The sequence below is a fragment of the Muntiacus reevesi genome, chromosome 22 (genome assembly GCF_963930625.1).
Source record: "Muntiacus reevesi chromosome 22, mMunRee1.1, whole genome shotgun sequence".
NCBI lineage: Eukaryota > Metazoa > Chordata > Mammalia > Artiodactyla > Cervidae > Muntiacus > Muntiacus reevesi.
Window position 1 is genome coordinate 30,143,032 of NC_089270.1, and position 26,970 is coordinate 30,170,001.

Genomic DNA, 26,970 nt, shown 5'->3' on the forward strand with positions numbered 1-26,970 from the left:
TGTGGCCTTGGCAACCAAAAGCTAACACATAAAGGAATATGCAGTAGCCAAGGCCTTTTCTAGTTATATCTATGACACTGAGTTCATTTCATCATTTAGTTTCCTGACTTCCTCCTGGGTCCATATGAGCACTCTCAGAATGAATATTAGTTGAATAATCCAAATGCATAGTAGATGTTAATTTGTGTTTTCTAAGCAATACAAAACTTGTGTGACAGTGAGATGTATTCCCATCCAACACACATCTTAGCATGATATAAATGCAAGGTATATTGTGAAGAAAAATTATTAATTATGTCAAAGTACTTACTTTAGAAGGGCATCTATCTGTCCCAAAGCCATGAATAAATATATTGAAGGCAATGAATAGAAGAAACAAACCTTGTAAAAATGAGTAGTGTGAAATACAACTACATTTATGAATATATATCATTAAAGAGGCAAAGAAACGTGAAGGCTGCTTTTGTAAATGGGCTCCTATTAATAAAAAGTACTTTTGAGGTCTGGCTCAGACTCTATTGTAGTACTTAGGGTAAGACCCTCCTCCTGTCTGGGCTTTCTTTTTTTTTCTTCCTTCCCTCATTTACCCTTCCATGAATACTGGCTGATAAACATTGAGTCACTATAAAACAAATTAGGCCAAACTTGAACTGCCCCATTTTAATAAATCTGTACAAATAATATTTGTTCTACAGAAGTGTTCTCTAAATAAATGTTACTTTCTGTTTTAAAGTGAAGTGAAAGTGAAGTCACTCAGTTGTGTCCGACTCTTTGCGACCCCATGGATTGTAGCCCACCAGGCTCCTCCATCCATGGGATTTTCCAGGCAAGAGTACTGGAGTGGGTTGCCGTTTCCTTCTGTCTTAAGCTCCCTCAACAAATCCCCACTATCTAGAGAATAAGATTGACATTCCTTAGAGTCACAGCATGCTTTGTCTGCCGTTATCTGACCCCATTCTCTTTCTCTCTTCTCACCTCCATCCCTTTTCCTTGCAATCCATGACCCAGATCCACTGTTTGATTTAGCTTTAGCTTTATGTGTGTGCGCTGAGTTGTGTCTGACTCTTGTCAACTCCATGAATAGGTAGTCCACCAGGCTCCACTGTCCATGAAATCTTCCGGTCAAGAATCCTGGAGTGGATTGCCTTTCCTACTCCATTTGATTAATTTAGTGGCTTCCCCCCCCCCCCCCTTATTCAGGAGCCTATTCCTTTCCTTTTAGCCTATACTCTCTTCACTCTTCAGGTCTAAGCTATCATCACGTGCTTGTTAGCTTGTCACTTTCTCCATTATAGCATAAACACTAACAACTATTCAGGTGAGCATGAAATTGTGTTCTTTGTGTGGTCTGTGTATTGCTGGTGTGTCTTAGAATTTACCCCAAGGTGTCAGAAACCCACCAGATGCTAAAGAGACTTTATTGCGGTTACAATCATTTGGGGACTGGGCCAAAACTTCCGTGTGTCCCAGCCAAGGTCTGTAGCTACTGGACAATTTCATTTCCTTTATCACATTGTGAATTATTCCCTTTAAAATGTTCCCCAGAACTTCTGGGGACAGGAAAATAGGAAGAATTCATTTTCTAATCACGCAGATTTCTAGGAATTTAAATTCACTATTGGTTTTATTTCAAACCACAAAATTAGCATGCCATTAAATACTATATATAAGCAGCCAGAAAATCAGATCATTATCCATTCAGGTCCTCCTTCACTTCTTGTCCTCTACTTTGGAAAAGAGGTAAGAATCTCAGATATAATTTCAGTGAATCTGCTACTCATCTTTGTTTCAGACTAGGTTAAAATGTAGAAAGAATATAATTGCTTAAAATAGATCTTAAAAATAAGGGTGTTTAAGATAAGGTTTACAGTATTTTCAGCAAATATGTTAAAAAATAGAAGTGACTATAAAGATTTGACAAAAATTATAGTGACTGCACATGTTTTAGGAATCTAATAAGATGTAGTAACAGTGGTTTCTATTTTCTTTAGCACAAGACTAATTAACAGGCTGTATTAAAAGATCTTTTCTTGAATTAAATATTTTCAATTTGATTAAACCTACCTCAGCCATAAAGGCAAGCACATTTAATTTATACTATGGGGATTTGAATAAGTTTTACTGAGAAAGCTCTACCAATGAAAAGGTTATAGAGGTAGCATATTTAGTCAAGAGATAAAGACGGTTGTTAGGATACATGTGCTATTTGAAATGTTTATAAATGGCATTTGTAAAAGAAGAGTATATTTATCAAAATTGCTTAGAACATCCAAATTTCCACTTTATCATTTAGCTTACAATATTTCAAAAATATTAAAATAGATACATGAAATACATAAGTAAATTAAAGAGAAAGTATTTTACTTTGTAAAAAAAAAAATCTAGGTTGGACAGATAGTACCAGGCAACAAAAACAATGAAAAATGTGGCCTGACAGAAATTATAGCTCAAAGTATAGTAGTCAGTAATGAAATGCCTTAAAAATTAGTATATAAAATGCTAATTATAAAATAAACAAAATTTAATAATATCCTCCCTACATGTAATGAACTCTGAATATTATACTCTTTTTTGGTCTTGACAATAAAAATTTATTTAGAAGTTTATAGATATCTTGGATAAAGGAAAAAAATTAAGAATTAGCATCCATTAGAAAAATATAGGAAAAATTTCTTAATTTAGTTTGAAAATCTGGGATTGAAGATGTGTGTCAAGGGATGTTGGTGGCATGAACATTTTTTTTCAAGAACTCATAAAAATGCAACAAAACAAATCATTTAATACATTTTGGTCAAAAACAATAAGGTATTTTATTTTATACTCCAAGGAAAAGTAATCTAAAGTGGGGACTGGGCAAGAGAAACTGATACCCTGGTAAATCACCAAGAGATAAGTACATAGTTCTATGTAGAGAAAATAAGCATAGTGTATGGTCTCTAAAATTATGTGGGACAAAGGAAAGATGACATTAGGCATGTGGGGATGAAGACTGAGTAGAGAAGAAACAATTCAATCAGTCCAAGAAAACATCTGGATCAGTGGAACAAATAGAGGAAATGCTAAAATGAAACAGAAGTCTTACTGGAAATAAAAGATATAAATAAGACAAACATTCATGAAAATCACTTAGTTTAGTAGAGAAAAGATAAAAATAAAGTATGACCTTCTTCATATACATTTTATTTGATCAGATGCCCCTCAATAAAACTGAGTCTCCAAGAGAACTGAAACCTTAATATTTTGTCTACTGCTCTAATCCCAGAATCTAAGCAATATCTGGCAATAAAAATTACTAAATACATATTTTTTTAATAAGTGAATCAACCATTTAATTTTTCTGTAAATATTTGTAACTTCTTTTCTGTCTTTCCAAAAAACACTCATAAGTACTGTGAATGTGATGAAAAAGAGTGAAGTAGGAAACAGGCTGTTAGCTGAAAACATCTGAATGGCTGGCAGTGAAACATTAACTTGAAATGTAAGATTAAGGAGTTATAGTAAATTTTAACCTTGGCCATATGATAAAATGTCTATTAATATTTTTTCTAAAATCCAGGGCTTTTTGTTTTCTTCACGAGATTTGCAGGATCTTGGTTCCCTGACCAGAGATCTAACCTGCGCTCCCCTGGAAGCATGGAGTCTTGGACATTTTTATTATATACACTATCTTTGGTTCCTTTTAAAGGAAAGTAATTCTACAAACATAAGAAAATATATTAGACTGACGAGTAATACACTGTTTCCTCATCTTCCCATTCACAGGAGTTGAGAGCCATGAAGGTCCTCATCCTTGCCTGCCTGGTGGCTCTGGCCCTTGCAAGAGAGGTAAATACAGAAAAAAATGTTGAAATAAATAAGACTAGTACTGTCTGCCTATGTGTAGAAAATTGCATTACCAACATTGTAAATGTATAAATAATGCACAATCTCAGATTTTATTTTATTTTTTTAATGGTAAGAAAGTAATTTACATTCATCAGCTATCTCAACAGTATCCTATAGGACCACAACTCTGGGTAAAATGCTTTCTATAGTATTGTACCATCTGTAACATCAATCCCTAAAAGAAAAGAAAATAAAAAGCAATAAGCAACAGACCAACAAGAAGGAACACACATAAGAACAAAAAATGAGCAATATTGCACAAATACAATTGCATGCATATACAATCTAGATAAATATATCTTATTACAGTGATGAAATATTTGTATGTCTTACTGTAGGGTGCTAGATTTACCTGTATCTGTTCAACACAGGATGATACTCCAGAGGATGACATATCAGACAACAATAATAAATATGTTCATAATTATAATAAAAAGAGTTCAGTAAAAATTAAAATAACTCTTTCTTCTGTTACCCATAAAAACTTTTCATTAAGGTAAAACAAAAATATACCAATGAAAGTTACTAAATTTAAAAGACTCTCAAAAGATGTATAACATTTTTATTCTTCAGATTTGTGAAATAGATAGCTCTGAATAAAGCAGGTAAAAATTAGGTAGGAAAAATATTTAATAATGAGTTGACTGTGGGAACTAAAGTTTTTCTTTTTTTTTTTTCTCTTTTGAAGGAAGAACTCAATGTATCCGGTGAGGTAAGATATTTTTATACAAAGAAAAAAATTAATTTAACTGTAAAATAGTAACAGTCTGATAATCTAGAAGACTCAGCTAATTGTTAATTTTTATTTTTCCTTTACAGATTGTGGAAAGCATTTCAAGCAGTGAGGTAAGATAGTGTTCATTGAGAGGCAATTTCCCAAATTTAGAACAATAAAACACTGTATTATCTTTTTGTGTTACATTAATGGCAACCCACTCCTTGCCTGGAAAATTCCATGGACGGAGGAGCCTGGTGGGCTGCAGTCCATGGGGTCGCAAAGAGTGGGACACGACGGAGTGTCTTCACATTCACTTTTCACTTTCATGCATCGGAGAAGGAAATGGCAACCCACTCCAGTGTTCTTGCCTGGAGAATCCCAGGGATGGGGATCCTGGTGGGCTGCCGTCTATGGGGTCGCACAGAGTCGGACACGACTGAAGTGACTTAGCAGCATCAGCAGCAAGGCAGCTAAGTCTTCCCTAATAGCTCAGTTGGTAAAGAATCTACCTGCAATGGAGGAGACCCTGGTTTGATTCCTAGGTCAGGAGGATCTGCAGAAGGGATAGGCTACCCACTCTAGTGTTTTTTAAGCCAATGTGGCTACGTACTGACCAGTAACTCTGGTCAATTTTCACTGTAGATATTTTAAAGGAATAAATGTCTAGAAGGTTTAATATCCTAGTAATTTCTAAATGGGTTTGCTATCTGAAATTATGTCACTGTGCCCTGCTTTTTTTCCTTAATGAGCTGAACAGTCCTCTTTTCTCTCTTGAACTCTCTATGGTAACCTCCTTCCACGTTTTGGCATTCGTTGAACACTTCCTGTTTCAGACTTTGACTAGGAGCTGCAGTAGGAACTGGAAAGAGGGATGCCCTTTGTAACGTGTGGGCAGACGTGCAAATGGACATATTTTATTATTATACCAGCAACCTAGTAAATAGGAGGCAGTGAGAATGAGTGTAGTCCCAAATCTGACTGGTAGAGTGAGGTAGATAATAACCCTACATCACTCTTTTTGGGTCTGTCATCAGCTGTTGGTTAAATAGTGCATCAATATACTTTGTCTCTTCACAAAGGTCATAAGATCCTTATAGGAGCGTATGTATTTCTTATAATTCATTAGAAGCCTAAACATAACCGGGGAACTAAGAATGATGAACAAGTGCATTAGTGATTATTATTATATATTTTCAATGACTATTATGCTTTTAGAACCAGATGAAAATATTAGAGATCATTTGTTGTCCTAAGGAGAGAACAGGGTGATTGAGAGACATGTATGCATGCAAAGTTGCTGCAGCCCTGTCCAACTCTGTATGACCCTATGGACTGTAACCTGCCAGGTTCCTCTGTCTATGGGATTCTCCAGGCAAGAATACTGGAGTGGGTTGTCATCTCCTCCTGCAGGGGACTTCCTGGCCTAGGAATTGAACCTGCATCTTTTATGTCTCCTGCATTGGCAGGCTGGTTCTTTACCACTAGCGCCACCTGGGAATCCCAATTAGCATCTGTTAAATGCCTCTTTTGGTACTATGCTCTCTAATCTTCTTTTTGTTGACTACATCATCTTTCTTTTTATACAACACCTTTATTCGGAATAGTGGATCATAAACTTTCAGCCATAAAATAATGATATTATCAAACGAGTTGTCCATATTAGCCTATTAAATGTCTTCATTTTCTGATTTATGTTGACAAATAAGAATTTTTCTTTAAAGCTAAACCTGATTTTATTTTTATTTTTCCAAAGGAATCTATTACACACATCACTAAGGTAAAACCTTCATATTTAAATGCACATTTTTAAAAATTTCATGTTTGATTTTTATAAACAGCATTTCTTTATGTGTGATTTGTTTTTGGCAGAAAATTGAGAAGTTGCAAAGTGAGGGACAGCAGCAAACAGAGGTAACTTGTTCATTATGAGTATATTTTGAAAAGTATTATGAAACATAACACATAAAAAGATTTATAATAATTATGTTCAGTCTAAAGAATGGTAATATAAATGTCAGTGTAAGAAATGAAAACTTTGACAAAGTGAAAATATTTTAAAGATATAAACACATTTTTAAACATATAATCAAATTTCAGAGTATAGAATAAACACCTAAGAATAACTATTGATATATTCATTTTACTAATGGTATACCTGGTTTTAATAACTGCATATTAGTAGGAACATTTCCGGACTAGGGACTGTGATCCCCTGATTCTAATGATGGATAGGCTGATGGAAGACAGTAGGGTGACAGTGTAGCACTAATCCTCATTTGATGACTCATCAGCTGTATCACCTTGGCTCCACATTTCTCTGTACATCAATATCTTCATCTGCAAATTGAGAATATTCATAATTACCCAGAGTTGATGAGCTGGCACACAGTGAATATTCAATGGTTTTATATTACATTCAATAGCTTTTATACTCACATTTATGAATGTGTGCAGTTCTAAAAAGTATTTCCATTACCCAGATGAGAGAAGTGAGGTACAGAACAATTGAGTAAGCAAATGTGTGACCATACCACATAGTTATTAAATAGCAGAGCTAGCTTAAAAATAAGGATTTGGGGACAACATAAAATTATTTCATCAAATTACTCTTGTGGTAACATATTTATCTAATTGTGATATTTAAGCTCTCCTGTTTTAGAATTGAAGTTTGATTGTTTGGCACTTAGGCCAAATATTTTCTAAATCAAAATGAATTTACAAATTAATGCCTTTAAAGACTCAAGGTTACCACCTTCTACCAAGAGAAGTAGTGTTAAAAGTTGGCTATTGTTAAGGAACTCCTTGAATTAAAAAAATACATATTAAGACTTAGTTTTCGTTAAAACAAACAAAACTAAACCTCAGAGTAACTTTTTAACTCTTTTTAAGATAGATCTTCCTTTGTTATATGAAATCAGTTTGGACTATTATCCAAAGCATATAGCTACCACTCTGCAGGCAACTCAGGAAGAGGCAGAATAAGTGCTGAAGTCTCCAAACACTGATTTCACTTGACTCTCTGATTTCACCTGTGAAGGAAGTGGCTTAACGAGAAATCCTTCAGTGAGCATTTTACTCATTAGTCTTCATATGACCCCAAACAATTTCTTAACCAAACCAAATGGAAGATTTTCTTTCTCTCTCTTCACTGAGTCATGTTTTAAAAAGAGGAGGATAATTCATCATGAATAACAATTATAACTGGATTATGGACTCACAGTTTTTTTCCTTCTTTCTAGGCTGAACTCCAGGATAAAATCCACCCCTTTGCCCAGACACAGCCTCTAGTCTATCCCTTCACTGGACCCATCCCTTACAGCCTCCCACAAAACTTCCTGCCTCTTCCTCAAACCCCTATGGTGGTGCCGCCTTTCCTTCAGCCCGAAATAATGGGAGTCTCCGAAGTGAAGGAGACTATGGTTCCTAAGCACAAAGAAATGCCCTTCCCTAAATATCCAGTTGAGCCCTTTGCTGAAGGCCAGAGCCTGACCCTCACTGATGTTGAAAACCTGCACCTTCCTCTGCCTGTGCTGCAGCCTTGGATGCACCAGACTCCCCAGCCTCTTCCTCCAACCGTCATGTTTCCTCCTCAGTCCGTGCTGTCCCTCTCTCAGCCCAAAGTTCTGTCTGTTCCCCAGAAAGCAGTGCCCTATCCCCAGAGAGAGATGCCCATCCAGGCCTTTCTGCTGTACCAGGAGCCTGTACCTGGCCCTGTCCCGGGACCCTTCCCTATTATTGTAAGTCTAAATCTACTAACTGTGCTGTTTAACTTCTGATGTTTGTATATTAGAGTAATTAAGAGCCCTACAAAAAATGAATAATGAATGGTTCCAAAATAAGCATAGCTGAGGTTAATGATTCTCAGCATTAGCTATAAATAGAATAAGCTGGAGAACCTTCACCTCCCTCCGCCACCAGATCTCAATGTCTAGGCTTAACCATGGAGATTCTGATGTAATTGTTCTTTCTATGTAGAAGGAACTGAGTATTGGGAAGAAATAATATCATGAACTATGATTTAATTGGTCTGTTGAGAACTTAGATGAAGGGGATTAAGGTACAATAAAGCCAGAATTGAATTTGATAATCTCACTTGGCTAAGAATAACAAACCTAAGAAGGTTCGCTATTTTCTGCAATTTTTAAGTTTTCCTTATGCAACCACATGACTCATTTCACATCTTGTTTTTGATATATGAGCATATGAGGGCAAAATACTAAGATGCTGATTTCAATACTTAGGGAAAATTTTCTTGCCAAAAGGCAATAATTGTATAATTCATTCATTTATTATTATTATTTTTTTAATTTTTAAGGTCTAAGAGGATTTCAAAGTGAATGCCCCCTCCTCACTTTTGGTAAGCTTTAGGAGATTGGAGACAGACTGATCATTTTTATAGTTAATATCTTTTACATTTCATTTTCCTGGATAAGCCCCAATAGTAGCAATTTCCATCAGTATACCAGCTTAAAGATTAATTATAAATTTATTCTCAATGATTGACTATTATTTACTGACCTGAAATTATGTATCTGTTATATTTTAAATAATGCAAAACTGTATGTATATGGTGCTGACAGATTTGGTTTTCTTTCAGTTATCTATATCCTTATTATTGATTGTCATCATTTATAGAAAAAACTGAAAATAATTTCATCTACTTTTATGTAAACCTTTTAGAGCTTATTTTAAAGATCAACTGTATTCACATTTCTAATCAAGTCATTATGAGCTTCAATTATTTTATCTCACTTAAAATTTACATATTGTCTTTTAGTTCATGAGTCAAAATACAATCTCAGAGTCCAGATATGGGACTTAAAAAGGAATAGAATATAGTTTTGATATTCTTAAGGTACACATCCTTTTGTGAACATGATTCAGCAGACATTTTAATAAAATGATTCCAAGTGAGTTGATATTTGGCCCTAGAGGAATTTTTATAACCTTTAAAATAGGGCACAGCATGGTGTTTTTGTATTTCTTTTATGAAAAAGTCACACCAAAATTACAAATGGGGTGAGATAGAGTTATAACATATAACTAAATCTATATTTGTTCTCTGTTCCACAGAATTGACTGCAACTGGAAATATGGCAACTTTTCAATCCTTGCATCATGCTACTAAGATAATTTTTAAATGAGTCTACATGGAACAAAAAATGAAACTTTATTCCTTATTTATTTTATGCTTTTTCATCTTAATTTGAATTTGAGTCATAAATGATATATTTTCAAAATTTTAAGTCAACATTAGCATAAAAGTTCAATTTTAACTTGGAAATATCATGAACATATCAAAATATGCATAAAAATAATTTCTGGAATTGTTCTTATTATTATTTCTTTAAGAATCTATTTCCTAACCAGTCATTTCAATAAATTAACCCTTAGGCATATTTAAGCTTTCCTGTCTTTATTATATTTTTTAAAATGAAATTGGTCTCTTTATTGTTAACTAATTTATCTTTGATGTTAAAAATAGCTGTGGAAAATTAAAATTGAATAGAATTCTTTGAATTGAATACCAAAGGATATCAAAAAGTAGAGGGAAAAGATAGGATGAGCCTATGCTGCATATGACCTTAGAAAGTCTTAGTTTCTATCTGTTACCTAAGTTAAACAATTACACTTGTTCCTTTCACTCTCAAAAATACCCAGCATCGGATGTTAAATTTTATGGTCATCCTAGACAAAACAAAAACAAACAAACAAAAACCCTCAAATGTGATATCTGAATCACAGCTCTGCAGTGCGGTAGCTAAGTGGGGCTGTGTAAGTTAGTCTCTAAGAGATTCCATTTCTATATTTATAGACATCAATTTAAGGTGTTTTATTGAAGTTTTAATGTGAAAAGTGCACTATATGGTGCATGATAGGTGTTCTGTTTGAATCTCATTTCTGACTTCACTGACACCAGGGCAGCAAGGGCTAGTGTTAGAATCAGAAGGGATCGAGTTGTGTGATTTTAGCCATAAATGCCCAAGAGACTAGAACTTATGTGAAGCTCTGATATCCATTGTCTCTGTCTGTGGAGTAATTATTTCATTGCCATGAATTATCTGTCTGTCAAATCCTACATTTTTATATGTGATTCAGTTCCTTTCAGTTCACACAATGACTTGTTTAATTTCATTTTTCCTGCATCCTCCATATTTTCCTCTCTTCAGGATCAAGTGAAGCTGTACTTAGACACAATATTTCTTATCTTTAAAGAAAAATTCCATCTTTGAGAGTTCTTTTGGTTGTTGTTGCTCAGTCACTAAGTCACGTCCAACTCTTTGTGACCCCATGGACTGCAGAATGCCAGGCTTTCGCTCTTTCCTGGAGTTTGCTCAAACTCCTGTAGATTGAGTCGGTGATGGTATCCAACTATCTCATCATCTGTTGTGCCCTTCTTTCTCCTCCTGCCCTCAATCTTTACCAGCATCAGAGTCTTTCTCAGACTCTTTAGGTTATCCTATAACAACTATCGTAAAAGGAGTATCCAAATGGCTGTGTCCATTATTTCACATGTTATTCTCTCTTTAACCTGTTCCCATCCCAATTTTATCCCTATGGGAACTGCTTTCTTGAAGATCACCAACAACTTTTATTTTACTAATCTGTTCGTTTTACCCAACCTCTCTGTGCTGTGAGGTAGAGTTGACTACTTCTTCATTTTTGAAATATTACACTTCATTTCATTTGGTATCCTAAACATGATAAGGTTTGGTTTTTCTCTTAACTCACTAGGTACTTCTTTGAAGTCTCTCTTCTGGCATTTTCTCCTTTTCCAAAACTTTAAGGGTTGCAGTACCCTAGATTTTAGCCTTACTTTGGCTGATGTTCTTCAGTTCCATTCTCAGCCCCAGAGCTTCCACTTGTATGTCTCCAAACTTACTTGTTTCCTGAACCCCAAACTCATGCACTCAACTGCATTCTTGATCTCCACACTGAGTATCTAGTTAATGTCCCAAACCTGGCCTGATCAATCATAAATTTTTGTCTGAATCTAGTCCACAACTTGTTCAAAATTTAATTAAGCATATTTCAGTAACAAAGGCAACTGATATTGTAGGCAATAGACCTGAATGGGGACTTCACAAAAGAAGTTATCTTGTCAGTAAAAATATGAAAAGTACTCTACATCATCAATCTTCAGAAAAATACAAATTAAAGGTGCCTAATAATATCATAACACAACCATCAGAATGACTGAAATGAAAAGAACTGTAATACAGTTCAGTCCAGTTCAGTTGCTCAGTTGGGTCCAACTCTTTGTAACCCCATGAACAGCAGCACGCCAGGCCTCCCTGTCCATCACCAACTCCCAGAGTTTACTCAAACTCATGTCCATCGAGTCGATGATGCCATCCAACCATCTAATCCTCTGTCGTCCCCTTCTCCTCCTGCCCTCAATATTTCCCAGCATCAGAGTCTTTTCCCTATGGAAAAACCATAGCCTTGAATAGATGGACCTTTGTTGACAAAGTACTGTCTCTGCTTTTTAATAAAGAAAGCTTATTAAACTTTACTTCCAAGGAGTAAGTGTCTTTTAATTTCATGGCTATAGTCACCATCTGCAGTGATTTAGGAGCCCCCCAAAATAAAGTCAGCCACTGCTTCCACAGTTTCCCCATCTATTTGCCATGAGGTGATGGGACCGGATACCATGATCTTAGTTTTCTGAATGTTGAGCTTTAAGCCAACTTTTTCACTCTCCTCTTTCACTTTCATCAAGAGACTCCTTAGGTCTTCTTCACTTTCTGCCATAAGGGTGATGTCATCTGCATATCTGAGGTTATTGACATTTCTCCCGGCAATCTTGATTCCAGCCTGCGCTTCTTCCAGCCCAGCATTTTTCACGATGTACTCTGCATATAAGTTAAATAAACAGGGTGACAACATACAGCCTTGACGTACTCCTTTTCCTATTTGGAACCAGTTTGTTGTTCCATGTCCAGTTCTAACTGTTGCTTCCTGACCTGTATATAGGTTTCTTAAGAGGCAGGTCAGGTGTTCTGGTATTCCCATCTCTTTCAGAATTTTCCACAGTTTATTGTGATCCACACAGTCAAAGACTTTGGCATAGTCAATAAAGCAGAAGTAGATGTTTTTCTGGAACTCTCTTGCTTTTTTGATGATCCAGTGGATATTGGCAATTTGACCTCTGGTTCCTCTATTTTTCCTAAAACCAGCTTGAACATCTGGAAGTTCACAGGTCACGTAATACAAAATGTAATACAAAATGTCTGCAAAAACAAACAAAGGAATAAAAAGTAATGCTAAAAAAAATGTTAATATTTACAGAAATTTTTATAGTAGTAAAGAATTCACCTGTAATACAGGAGACCCGGGTTAGATCCCTGGGTTGTAAGACCTCCTGGAGAAGGGAATGGTTACCCAATCCAGTGTTCCTGTCTGGAGAAGGCAAGAATGGACAGAGAAGCCCAGCGGGCTATGGTCCATAGGGTTGCAAAGAGTCGGAAGCGACCTTGCACACACACACACACACACACACACACACACACACACACACACACACACATGCTCTAAAACATTTACCCAAGGGTCTCAGCCACGTTATTGTTGATGCTCCAAATTAAAATCAACATAAATGTGAATTAATAGTATTTTGTATAAATTATTTGTGGTATACAATGCAATGAGATATTATAATTAATGTGAATGAGTTACTGACACAGAAAACAACATGAATAAATTTTTTATAAATAATATTGAATGATAGTAAATGGACACAAAATATAATGCAATATTTAGTTCAGTTCAATTCAGTCACTCAGTCGTGTCCAACTCTTTGCGACCCCATGAATCACAGCACGCCAGGCCTCCCTGTCCATCACCAACTCGCAGAGTTTACTCAAACTCATGCCCATCAAGTCGGTGATGCCATCCACCCATCTCATCTTCTGTCGTCCCCTTCTCCTCCTGCCCCCAATCCCTCCCAGCTTCAGGGTCTTTTCCGATGAGTCAACTCTTCGCATGAGGTGGCCAAAGTATTGGAGTTTCAGCTTCAGCATCAGTCCTTCCAGTGAACACCCAGGACTGATCTCCTTTAGGATGGACTGGTTGGATCTCCTTGCAGTCCAAGGGACTCTCAAGAATCTTCTCCAACACCACAGTTCAAAAGCATCAATTCTTCAGCATTCAGCTTTCACAGTCCAACTCTTACATCGATACATGACCAGTGAAAAACCATAGCCTTGACTAGACGGACATTTGTTGGCAAAGTAATGTCTCTGCTTTTTAATATGCTATCTAGGTTGGTCATAACTTTCCTTCCAAGGAGTAATCATCTTTTAATTTCATGGCTGCAATCACCATCTGTAGTGATTTTGGAGCCCCTCAAAATAAACTCTGACACTGCTTCCACTGTTTCCCCATCCATTTACCATGAAGTGATGGGATCGGATGTCGTGATCTTAATTTTATGAATGTTGAGTTTTAAGCCAACTTTCACTCTTCTCTTTCACTTTCATCAAGAGGCTCTTTAGTTCTCTTCACTTTCTGCCATAAGGGTGGTGTCATCTGCATATCTGAGGTTATTGCTATTTCTCCTGGCAATCTTGATTCCAGCTTGTCCTTCTTCCAGCCCAGTCTTTCTCATGATGTACTCTGCATATAAGTTAAAGCAGGGTGACAGTATACAGCCTTGACGTATTCCTTTTCCTGTTTGCAATCTGTCTGTTGTTCCATGCCAAGTTCTAACTGTTTTTTCCTGACCTGACTACAGGTTTCTCAAGAGGCAGGTCAGGTGGTCTGGTATGCCCATGTCTTTCAGAAATTTCCACAGTTTATTGTGTTCCACACAATCGAAAGCTTTGGCATAGTCAATAAAGCAGAAATAGATAGATGTTTTTCTGGAACTCTCTTGCTTTATTGATGATCCAGCGGATGTTGGCAATTTGATCTCTGGTTCCTCTGCCTTTTCTAAAACCACCTCGAACATCTGGAAGTTCATGGTTCATGTATTACTGCCCCCCCATAAACAGAATCATTTAGAATCAATGAGTAGTTAATATCTGATGAGGTAAACTAAACTACTGGTTATCTGAGAGAAGGAAGAACTTGACAGGGAGTGTGAGAAAGTTCTCTCAGATACTAGTGCTGTTATTGCCCTTAGCCTGGAATATGAATATTTTGTGGTAATTCATTTTAATGTGGTGATGTTTAGTTGCTGAATCATGTCTAACTCTGGTGACCCCAGTTACTATACCCCACCAGTCTTCTTTCATGGGTTTTTCCAGGCCAGAATACTGGAGTGGGTTGCCATTTCCCTCTCTAGGGGATCTTCCCCAGTTCCCAACCTAGGGATAGAACCAGTGTCTCTTAACGTCCTCTGCACTGGCAGCTGGGTTCTTTACCCCTAGTGCCACCTGGGGAGCACTCAGCATGTGGCCTGGTGGCAGTGGTTTCGTCGCTAATCCATGTCCGACTCTTGCTATCCTGTGGCTGTAGCCTGCCAGGCTCCTCTGTCCATGGGATTTTACAGACAAGAATACTGGAGTGGGTTACCGTTTCCTTCTCCAGGATATCTCCCCTACCCAGGGGTCAAACCCAGGTCTCCTGCATTGCAGGCAGATTCTTTACCAACTGAGCCATGGAGGAAGCACAGTATGTGGCCTACTTTCTTCCTCTTCTCCATGGTTGGGCCGTCCCCAATGCAGAATCACTTCTTTGCTTTTGAGCTTGAAGGTAATTACATACTAGAGTATAAAAAATGGTTTCCTAAGAAGATATGGAATAATTGGTTGTTGCTACTATAAAATGTGGAGTTTTAGCCCCCAATGAGGTAGAATTTTTAAAATGAGAAGCAGGAGATGAGAGAGCACTTGCAGATAATTTCTCCCTTGTTTTATTCTCTGTGTATTACTCAGAGGTGGACATTGCACAATAATCACCTTCCTTTTTTATAGCTAAAAGAATTCAGAGGACCCAAACAGGTTTTACTAACAGGACAGCTTTATTACAAGCAGAAGGCAAAGTACAATAACAGGAGAAGGATATGCATAGAAAGAGGTACTGAGATCTCAGAGACAAATTTTGTTTATTCTGCTACTGCTTGGTTGTTGTTGTTCAGTCACTCAGTTGAGTTCAACTCTTTGCGACACCATGGACTGCAGCATGCCAGGCAGCCCTGTCCTTTGCCATCTCCTGGAGCTTGATCAGACTCATGTCCATTCAGTTAGTGATGCCATCCAACCATCTCATCCTCTGTTGTCCCCTCCTCGTCCTGCCTTCTATCTTTCCCAGTATCAGGGTCTTTTCCAATGAGTCAGTTCTTCACATCAGGTGGCCAAATAATGGAATTTCAGCTTCAGCCTCAGTCCTTCCAATGTATATTGAGGACTGATTTCCTTTAGGATTGACAGGTTGGATCTCCTTGCAGTTCAAGGGACTCAAGAGTCTTCTCCAACACCACAGATCAAAAGCATCAATGCTTTGGCACTCAACTTTCCTTATAGTACATCTCTCACATCCATAAGTGACTACTGGAAAAACCATGACTTTGACTAGATGGACCTTTGTTGTAAAGTAATGTCTCTGTTTTTTAATATGCTGTCTATGTTGGTCATAGCTTTTCTTTCAAGGAGCAAGTGTCTTTTAATTTCATGGCTACAGTCACCATCTGTGGTGATTTTGGAGCCCCCCAAAATAAAGTCTATCACTGTTTGCATTGTTTCTCCATTTATTTGTCATGAAGTGATGGAACTGGATGCCATGATCTTCATTTTTGAATGCTGAGTTTTAAGCCAGCTTATTCACTCTCTTCCTTCACTTTCATCAAGAGGCTCTTTATTTCTTCACTTTCTGCCTTAAGGGTAGTGTTATCTGCATATCTGAGGTTGTTGACTTTTCTCCCAGCATTCTTGATTCCAACTTGTGCTTCATCCAGCCCAGCATTTCTCATGATGTACTCTTCATATAACTTAAATAAGCAGGGTGACAACATACAGCCTTGACATACTCTTTTTCCTCTTTGGAACCGACCTGTTGTTCTATGTCCCATTCTAACTGTTGCTTCCTGACCTGTGTACAGGTTTCTCAAGAGACAAGTCAGGTGGTCTGGTATTCCCATTTCTTTCAGTATTTTCCACAGTTTATTGTGATCCACACAGTCAAAGGCTTTGGCATAGTCAATAAAGCAGAAATAGATGTTTTTCTGGAACTCTCTTGTTTTTTGATGATCCAGCAGTTGTTGGCAATTTGATCTCTTGTTCCTCTGACTTTTCTAAATCCAGCTTGAACACTTGGAAGTTCATGGTTCACATATTGCTGAAACCTGGCTTGGAGAATTTTGAGCATTACTTTACTAGCATGTGAGATGATTGCAATTGTGCCAGAGTTTGAGCGTTTTTTGGCATTGCCTTTCTTTGGGATTGGATTGAAAGCTGATCTTTTCCATTCTTGTGGCCTCTGCTGAATTTTCCAAATTTACTGACATATTGAGTGCAGCACTTTCACAGCATCATCTTTTGAGATTTGAAATAGCTCACCTGGAATTCCATCACATCCACTAGCTTTGTTCATAGTGATGCTTCCTAAGTCCCATTTGACTTCACATTCCAAGATGTCTGGCTAAAGGTGAGTGATCACACCATCGTGATTATCTGGGTCGTGAAGATCTTTTTAGTATAGTTCTTCTGTGTATTCTTACCACCTCTTCTTAATATCTTCTGCTTCTCTTAGGTCCATACTTTTTCTATCCTTTATTATGCCCATCTTTGCATGAAATATTCCCTTGGTATCACTAATTTTCTTGAAGAGCTCTCTAATCTTTCCTAATCTATTGTTTTCCTCTATTTCTTTGCACTGATAACTGAATATGGCATTCTTATCTCTTCTTGCTATTCTTTGGAACTCTGCATTCAGAAAGACATGTCTTAAACCATAATAGAGGGAATGCAAATCACCTTAATATCAGGAAGCTCAAAAACATTTGCTGTGAGGATCTCCTATAATACACTAATTATGCAGGTATAACTAGTTACATGACTAGTCTTCACCATTGAATGCCAAACCACAATTTATTCCCTCATTCCTCGATTCCACTGAAATCTTATGCAAACCGTAAGCAATTATTACTAAATAAGGCTGATGGACTGATCTATCCTTGTTAGTAGCAATTCACAGGCATATGGTTACAGATATCATGTACTTTTAATTGTTAAATGTCATAGTGTTGATAAAGTGTCAGTAATTCTGAAGACATGCATACAGTAAGCCCAGAGTAGCTGAGATTGACCCACTGTATGCACAGCCATTCTGGAAAACTCTTCTGTGTTGATGAAGCATATCTGCTGATTAATCTTCAACTTGTAGTGAAGTTGTTCTTGCATTGCTTTCATCTTTTCTTACCTCCATTTACATAGAGTGCATGTAATCGCATAATCCATAATTGCTTCCAAACAAATTTCAGCAAACCAGCAATCTAAATAGAAGCTGAAGCTATAGACATAATTTTGTGTGTGTGTTTCAGTCACCAAGTTATGTCTGACTCTTAGTGACCTCATGGACTGCGGCACACCAGACTGCCCTGTCCCTCACCATCTCCTGAAGTTTCATGTTTGTTGAATTGGTGATGTCATCCAACCAGCTCATCCTCTTTGCCCTTTTCTTTCTGTCTTCAAGCTTTCCCAAAATCAGGGTCTTTCCAATGAGTCAGTTGTTTGCATCGGCAGCCAAATATATAGACATTTATAGATATTTATTATATACATATGGGACATTCCTGGTGGCTCACTGGTAAAGAATCTGCCTGCAATGCAGGAGATCTGGGTTTGATACCAGGATCAGGAAGATCCCCTGAGGGTGGGCATGGCAATCCACTCCAGTATTCTTGCCTAGAGAAGCCCACAGTCAGAGGAGTCTGGCAGGCTACATTCCATAAGGTGATAAGGAGTCAGACACCATAGAGGCAACTTAGCATGCATTATAAAAACACACTATAAAATATTGTAACAAAGTTAATAATTGAATTTAAATAAGTATTTTAACATGACAAGAATGTATTTTCTTTTTAATTATGACTAATTGGATTGAAGAAACACCTGAGTCTTTGAGAGTCTATGAAACCCAATCTAACTATATCATGAAAAATGTTGAATTTTCTCTATCAGTGACTATAGTGGGTGGAAATCTTTCCCCTCAAAATATATGTTCAAATGCTAAGTGCCAGGGTCCAGCCTCAGCAGGATCCAGGGGTACCCTCAGGGTGAACGGCGTCGGTAAGAGAGAGAGAGAGAGAAAGAGGGAGAGAGAGACCAGACTGGGGGTGTGCAGCAGGGCCTGACAATGCTTTATTTTTTTTTCTTTTTACCATAGCCTTTATATTTTAAGTTAGTACATTTTTAAGGGGAAGATAGTTTAACATTACATCAGCTTGCCCTCACGAAACCAGGGTGTTTTCTGCATGCTTCTTTGTTTTTGAGAGTCTTGTACATTATCTTCTGGCCATGGGGCCTATCGACATTTTATGACCTAGGTGAATGCAAAGCTGTTTTCCGTAACCTATTGTTTAATGTTCCATTTTGCCTTTAACAGAAAACAGAGAAGTTGCAGTGTCATGGCACAGCAGGTTGCAATATAGTAGAAATTCAATCCTGGTAACACAAAGGTCAGTTGTTTTGCAGAAGTTGTCAGTCAAATTTATCTAAAAGATTTACCAGACAAAGACTCTGCAGCTCCAGTGAGGCAGCCCCTGTTTAGCACTCCTAGTTAAAGTTAACAATTTCCTTATTGTTTCCACACTAGGGCTAGACTCTTATTTTTCTAAATCTTTAACTATATTAACAATAGTTTCCACTGCACAACCTCAGCACGTTAAGAGCAAAGACACAGCAAGCATCAGAAAGACAGAGATCATCTTCAAGGTGAGTGCCAGGGCAGCTATTTGAAATCCCTGAAGTCCTGACCTGCCTTGCTTGTCAGGCCTTCTCCTCATGACCTTGTCATGGGTGGGATCTCATGTGCTGGCTCCCAGCATTTCCCCCTTTTTTGTTTTTTAAGACAGCCAGATGGATCTCAGTCGCGAGCTTCTGAGTATTCTGCCGGAGAGTTCTGACAAGAAAGTAAAGCAAGAATGGCAATAAAGACTCTTTCAGGGGAGGACGGAGATCCCTGTGGGGATGCTATCTCCTGTGCTTGATGACAGAGTGTCTTAATTTGCCCCCATGTGGGTATGGAGGCTTGTTGAGTTGCCCGCACAGGACGTCCTGGTTGCAGGTCATGAGGCATCTGATCTTCATCCAAAGATAGATTACTGAGATAAGCTTTAGAAACAAACTTAGAGTGTCTTTTTAAATAACTTAATTAAATATTTTAGCAATGTAACATAACAAGGAACTATCTCAGAAGCGAGTCTTAGTAAACACTAGACCTTAATTAAAAAGCTATAAACTTAGTTTAACAATTTACAAAACTTAATATTCGGTGATTTTTTTTTTTTTTTTTTTAATTATGGATACATTAACCCTGTAGCCAGGGGAAGCTTTAACCCATCAAATAAAAATGAGGTTTGTCAGGGAACTGGGAAAAGTCAAGCGGCCGTCTTGGATTTTCTATAGCCCCAACTCTTTGATTTTCAGCTATTGTTCACCCATTTTTAATTTCCTGATTTAGGAGTAGACTGGTGCCATGTTTTAAGGACATTAGGATCTTGAAGAACTAGCAGTACTTTTTTCTAAAGGCATGAGAGCGAAACCATACAAGGCATGTTTAAAATCTAATTAAATTTTAATTAACAAAGTCGCCTGCTCATTGCTGTGACTTGTAACACTTTAACATGATAACTAAAATGGTAACTGACAGCGTTTTACCAGGACATACCAGATTTTTATGAATTTTACATAATTTTTAGGATATCTATATAAGTAACATCAACCATACAATGTAACTTGAGAAGATTTATCACTCCTCCAACAATATTTCCCATGCAATTTAACATGTCAAGTGAACTCAGGTAGTTTAATAGCTCTTTGGGATGTCACAGGGGCCCTGTGAAGCAACCCAAATTCAGCTAGAAGTCAAGCTATTTAGGTAGTTTTGTCAATAAATATCAAAAGCGTTTATAGTACTCTGTCAGGTAGAATCATATAGATCACTGTGAAATAATATATTTACTTAGCCAAAGTAAAAAAGAAGATTTTAAAGGTAAACATAGAACAGATCACTTTAGAGGTAAAGAAACTTAAAATCTGTTATCAAAGGCAGTTTAACATCTCAAGAAAACTTTTATTTATACACAAAATTCTTCCCTTGGGGGCCAGTTTTCATAAAACCTTTTTATCACTTTTTGTACCCATTTGTTCTCCCATCCTGGAACAGCCAACTGTAAGTCAGATTTACTTCTTTTTTCTTCATAAAATGTATCTTCATTCTTCATACCTTCTAGGCTGAACACACACATCTTACTTTCCTTAAGCAACCAAGAATTGACTTTTATATTAGCATTCTATAGATTGATGAACATAAATACCAGTGATAATGTCTAAAAAAAAAATTTAGCAAACATCTCAGGATGGCATCAAATATTATTCATTTGTAGTCTCAAATCTCTTAGTTTTTCTATAAAAGGAAATCAGTGTTTAGTAGTAAATGTTTTAAAATTTTATTTGGAATGACCTAATTATTTAATAGACTTTCAATATTTAGTTTAGCACAACCCTTAGAAATTTAAGTTACTCCAATCTGGAGAGATTGTTGTAGACAGATATTCTCAAAGAATAATTATTTTTAATAGAGTTTATATACAAACTCATATCTCATTTACATTTTTTTTAAGAAATTTCTTCATTTGAGGTAATTTCCTTGTTGACAAACTTGCAACAGATATAATATTTAACTTATATTAAACCTAGGTGCAATGAAAATATTTTACTTGATGTTAATTACTCTAAGACATGTCTATATTAGATAGGTCAACAAACAAACATTAATATCAGGTATTTAGTACTGAATATTTCCCAGTTCGCCTGAACCTGGAATTTATTGTTTAACTTAGAATTATTTGATTTGTAAGAGCTTACCTTTCTTTAAGTCAATTAAATAGAGCTCATTTACAAATTAACCTAAAAAATATTACCCAGAAACAAAGACATACTAAGACATATTTAGACAGACACAGTGCAAGATCTAGTTTCATTTTCTAAGCTTGGTCATGAATTAGATATTACAATATAAAATTTACTTGTTTATAAAAAAAGTTGAAATAAATAAAATTTTTAAAGGCTTTTCAGATTCCTTCCAGGACCGGGGGACTAGAAAAACGGGAAGGATAGGAAGGGCTAAGGAGAGGAAAGAGAGAGGGAAAGGGAGAGAGGTCAATAAAGTCTCTTGTTCCTTACCGGTCGGGGCACTCTGGCCAGCTCTCCTCATCAGGAGGAGACCAGGGACAGAAGTGTCCCAGTCGCGGCCGCTGGGTCTGGTCCATTGGCAGGCAAGCTGGCCTCTGAGTACCCCGGGTGGTCAGGATGTCAGTCTCAGCGAAGAAGAGTCCCCACCAGAGTCGCCATTTGTTGCAGGAAGGGGGACCCCTTCCAGGGCCCGAACTGGGCTCTTGTCTAACACTCGGAAATGAATTGTCCGAGGAGACACATGTGCTGACAGAGCAAGAGACTTCTTTGGGAAGGGCACCGGGTGGAGGGCAGGAGGGTAAGGAAACCCAGGAGAACTGCTCTCTTCTGGAAATCAAGGACATTGCTCTTGGACAAACGTAAAAAAGGACAGAACACTGGTCTTTTTAATTTTAATTCCTCTGTGGTTAAGGAGTTACATTATGACTCTAATAAAAAGCTGCCTTTCTTTTGACTCACTGTTATCCATTTTTGTTAGCAATTAGAAGAAGAAAAAGGAGAGGATTTTAATCTTAGAAAAGAAGGAACCTGAAACCTACCCACCTTGCTTACCCTACCTTTCTTATGCAGGGGGTCCTGCAGCGCCTAGTGGGGTCCTCAGTTCAGTTCAGTTCAGTTCAGTCGCTCAGTCGTGTCCGACTCTTTGCGACCCCATGAATCACACACAACAGGACTCCCTGTCCATCACCAACTCCCGGAGTTTACTCAAACTCATGCCCATCAAGTCGGTGATGCCATCCAGCCATCTCATCCTCTGTTGTCCCCTTCTCCTCCTGCCCCCAATCCCTCCCAGCATCAGGGTCTTTTCCAATGAGTCAACTCTTCACATGAGGTGGCCAAAGTATTGGAGTTTAAGCTTCAGCATCAGTCCTTCCAATGAACACCCAGGACTGATCTCCTTTAGGATGGACTAGTTGGATCTCTTTGCAGTCCAAGGGACTCTCAAGAGTCTTCTCCAACACCACAGTTCAAAAGCATCAATTCTTCAGCGCTCAGCTTTCTTCACAGTCCAACTCTCACATCCATACATGACCATTGGAAAAACCATAGCCTTGACCAAACGGACCTTTGTTGGCAAAGTAATGTCTCTGGTTTTTAATATGCTATCTAGGTTGGTCATAACTTTCCTTCCAAGGAGTAAGCATCTTTTCATTTCATGGCTGCAATCACCATCTGCAATGAGTTTGGAGCCCCCCAAAATGAAGTCTGACACTATTTCCACTCTCTCCCCATCTATTTCCCATGAGATGATGGGACCAGATGTCATGATATTAGTTTTCTGAATGTTGAGCTTTAAGCCAACTTTTTCACTCTCCTCTTTCACTTTCATCAAGAGGCTTTTTAGTTCCTCTTCACTCTCTGCCATAAGGGCGGTGTCATCTGCATATCTGAGGTTATTGATATTTCTCCTGGCAATCTTGATTCCAGCTTGTGCTTCTTCCAGTCCAGTGTTTCTCATGATGTATTCTGCACATAAGTTAAATAAGCAGGGTGACAATATACATTCTTGACATACTCTTTTTCCTATTTGGAACCAGTCTGTTGTTCCATGCCCAGTTCTAACTGTTGCTTGCTGACCTGCATACAGGTTTCTCAAGAGGCAGGTCAGGTGGTCTGGTATTCCCATCAGAATCTTCACACAGATTTTTGTGATCCACACAGTGGAAGTCTTGATGTAGTCAATAAAGCAGAAATAGATGTTTTTCTGGAACTCTCTTGCTTTTTTGATGATCCAGCGGATGTTGGCAGTTTGATCTCTGGTTCCTCTGCCTTTTCTGAAACCAGCTTGAACATATGGAAGCTCATGGTTCACGTATTGCTGAGGCCTGGCTTGGAGAATTTTGAGCTTACTTTACTAGCATGTGAGATCAGTGCAATTGTGCGGTAGTTTGAGCATTCTTTGACATTGCCTTTCTTAGGGATTGGAATGAAAACTGACCTTTTCCAGTCCTGTGGCCACTGTGAGTTTTCCAAATTTGCTGGCATATTTGTGCAGCACTTTCACAGCATCATCTTTCAGGATTTGAAATAGCTCAACTGGAATTCTATCACATTCACTAGCTTTGTTCATAGTGATGCTTTCTAAGGCCCACTTGACTTCACATTCCAGGATGTCTGGCTCTAGGTGAGTGATCACACCATTGTGATTATCTGGGTCGTGAAGATCTTTTTTGTACAGTTCTTCTGTGTATTCTTACCACCTCTTCTTAATATCTTCTGCTTCTGTTAGGTCCATACCATTTCTGTCCTTTATAGAACCCATCTTTGCATGAAATGTTCCCTTGATATCTCTAATTTTCTTGAAGAGATCTCTAGTCTTTCCCATTCTATTGTTTTCCTCTATTTCTTTGCACTGATTGCTGAGGAAGGCTTTTTTATCTCTCCTGGCTATTCTCTGGCACTCTGCATTCAAATGGGAATTTTTCCTTTTCTCCTTAGATTTTTGCTTCTCTTCTCTTCACAGCTATTTGTGCGCAGGAGGGCTGAGAGGAGCTACTGTACGTTCAAGGTCAGGAGGGGTGGCTGTGAGAAGAAACCCCTTGTCCAATGTAAGGAGCAGCGGCTACGCTTTGCTGGAGCAGCTGTGAAGAGATACCCCACGTCCAAGGTAACAGAAACCCAAGTAAGACGGTAGATGTTGCGAGAGGGCATCAGAGGGCAGACACACTAATACCATAATCATAGAAAACTAGACAATCTGATCACAGGACCACAGCCTTGTCTAACTCAATGAAAATAAGCCATGCCGTGTGGGGCCACCCAAGACGGTTGGGTCATGGTGGAGAGGTCTGACAGAATGCGGTCCACTGGAGAAAGGAATGTTAAACCACTTTAGTATTCTTGCCTTGAGAACCCCGTGAAGAGTATAAAAAGGCAAAATGATAGGATACAGAAAGAGGAACTCCCCAGGTCGGTAGGTGCCAAATATGCTATTGGAGATCAGTAGAGAAATAACTCCAGAAAGAATGAAGGGATGGAGCCAAAGCAAAAACAATACCCAGTTGTGGATGTGACTGGTGATAGAAGCAAGGTCCGATGCTGCAAACAGCAATATTGCATAAGAACCTGGAATGTTAGGTCCATGAATCAAGACAAATTGGAAGTGGTCAAACAGGAGACGGCAAGAGTGAATGTCGACCTTCTAGGAATCAGTGAACTAAAATGGACTGGAATGGGTGAATTTAACTCAAATGACCATTATATCTACTACTGTGGGCAGGAATCCCTTAGAAGAAATAGAGTAGCCATCATAGTCAACAAAAGAGTCTGAAATGCAGTAGTTGAATGCAATCTCAAAAACGACAGAATGATCTCTGTTTATTTCCAAGGCAAACCATTCAATATTACAGTAATCCACGCCTATGCCCCAGCCAGTAATGCTGAAGAAGCTGAAGTTTAACGGTTCTATGAAGCTCTACAAGATCTTTTAGAACACCCAAAAAAGATGTCCTTTTCATTATAGGGGACTGGAATGCAAAAGTAGGAAGTTAAGAAACCCCTGGAGTAACAGGGAAATTTGGCCTTGGAGTACGGAATGAAGCAGGGCAAAGGCTAATAGAGTTTTGTCAAGAGAATGCACTGGTCATAGCAAACACCCTCTTCCAACAACACAAGAGAAGACTCTACACATGGACATCACCAGATGGTCAATCCCGAAATCAGAATGATTGTATTCTTTGCAGCCAAAGATGGAGAAGCGCTATCCAGTCAGAAAAAACAAGACCAGGAGCTGACTGTGGCTCAGATAATGAACTCTTTATTGCCAAATTCAGACTTAAACTGAAGAAAGTAAGGAAAACCAGTAGACCATTCAGGTATGACCTAAATTAAATCCCTTATGACTATACAGTGGAAGTGAGAAATAGATTTAAGGGACTAGATCTGATAGACAGAGAGCCTGATGAACTATGGACAGAGGTTCATGACATTGTATAGGGGACAGGGATCAAGACCATCCCCATGGGAAAGTGGAGTCCTAGCTGTCATGAAAACTGAACAATGAGAGATTTACCTTTGGGTTCCTGTTCGTAGTGTCACTTGCCAGGGTCCAGCCTCAGCAGGATCCAAGGGTACCCTCAGGGTGAACGGCGTCGGTGAGAGAGAGAGAGAGAGAGAGAGAGAGAGAGAGAGAGAGAGAGAGAGAGAGAGAGACCAGACTGGGGGTGTGCACCAGGGTCTGGCAATGCTTTATTTTTTTTTTTCTTTTTACCATAGCCTTTATATTTTAAGTTAGTACATTTTTAAGGGGAAGATAGTTTAACATTACATCAGCTTGCCCTCACGAAACCAGGGTGTTTTCTGCATGCTTCTTTGTTTTTGAGAGTCTTGTACATTATCTTCTGGCCATGGGGCCTATCGACATTTTATGACCTAGGTGAATGCAAAGCTGTTTTCCGTAACCTATTGTTTAATGTTCCATTTTGCCTTTAACAGAAAACAGAGAAGTTGCAGTGTCATGGCACAGCAGGTTGCAATATAGTAGAAATTCAATCCTGGTAACACAAAGGTCAGTTGTTTTGCAGAAGTTGTCAGTCAAATTTATCTAAAAGATTTACCAGACAAAGACTCTGCAGCTCCAGTGAGGCAGCCCCTGTTTAGCACTCCTAGTTAAAGTTAACAATTTTCTTATTGTTTCCACACTAGGACTAGACTCTTATTTTTCTAAATCTTTAACTATATTAACAATAGTTTCCACTGCACAACCTCAGCACGTTAAGAGCAAAGACACAGCAAGCATCAGAAAGACAGAGATCATCTTCAAGGTGAGTGCCAGGGCAGCTATTTGAAATCCCTGAAGTCCTGACCTGCCTTGCTTGTCAGGCCTTCTCCTCATGACCTTGTCATGGGTGGGATCTTGTGTGATGGCTCCTGGCAGCTAAGCCCTGATATCTGTGAATGTGAGCTTATTAGGACACAGGGTATTTAAATGTAATCAATTTAAGATAAGGTCATACTGGATTAGTGGCTGTTTCTTAGTTGCTAAGTGGTGTCCAACTCTTTTGCAGCCCC

General features: G+C 38.1%; 2 protein-coding genes across 3 annotated transcripts in view; both read left to right on the plus strand.

Moving 5' to 3' along the window:
• Positions 1 to 1,647: 1,647 nt before the first annotated feature.
• On the plus strand, positions 1,648 to 26,058 carry CSN2 (casein beta). The gene is made up of 12 exons (XM_065914124.1): positions 1,648 to 1,740; positions 3,763 to 3,825; positions 4,574 to 4,597; positions 4,705 to 4,731; positions 6,357 to 6,380; positions 6,473 to 6,514; positions 7,843 to 8,340; positions 15,523 to 15,625; positions 18,727 to 18,834; positions 19,406 to 19,479; positions 24,425 to 24,568; positions 25,993 to 26,058. Exons 1-12 carry the CDS (start codon positions 1,648 to 1,650, stop codon positions 26,056 to 26,058), a joined length of 1,266 nt encoding a protein of 421 aa, XP_065770196.1.
• Positions 19,453 to 26,970, plus strand: part of LOC136152894 (sulfotransferase 1E1) — a 113,096-nt gene continuing 105,578 nt past the window's right edge. Inside the window, exons 1-2 of one of the 2 annotated variants that reach the window (XM_065914412.1) lie at positions 19,453 to 19,479; positions 24,425 to 24,509. The gene's annotated coding sequence lies outside the window, so the exon portion shown is untranslated. Of the gene's footprint in view, positions 19,480 to 24,424; positions 24,569 to 26,970 lie in introns of those variants that run through there. The other variant, XM_065914410.1, reaches the window with a different exon arrangement.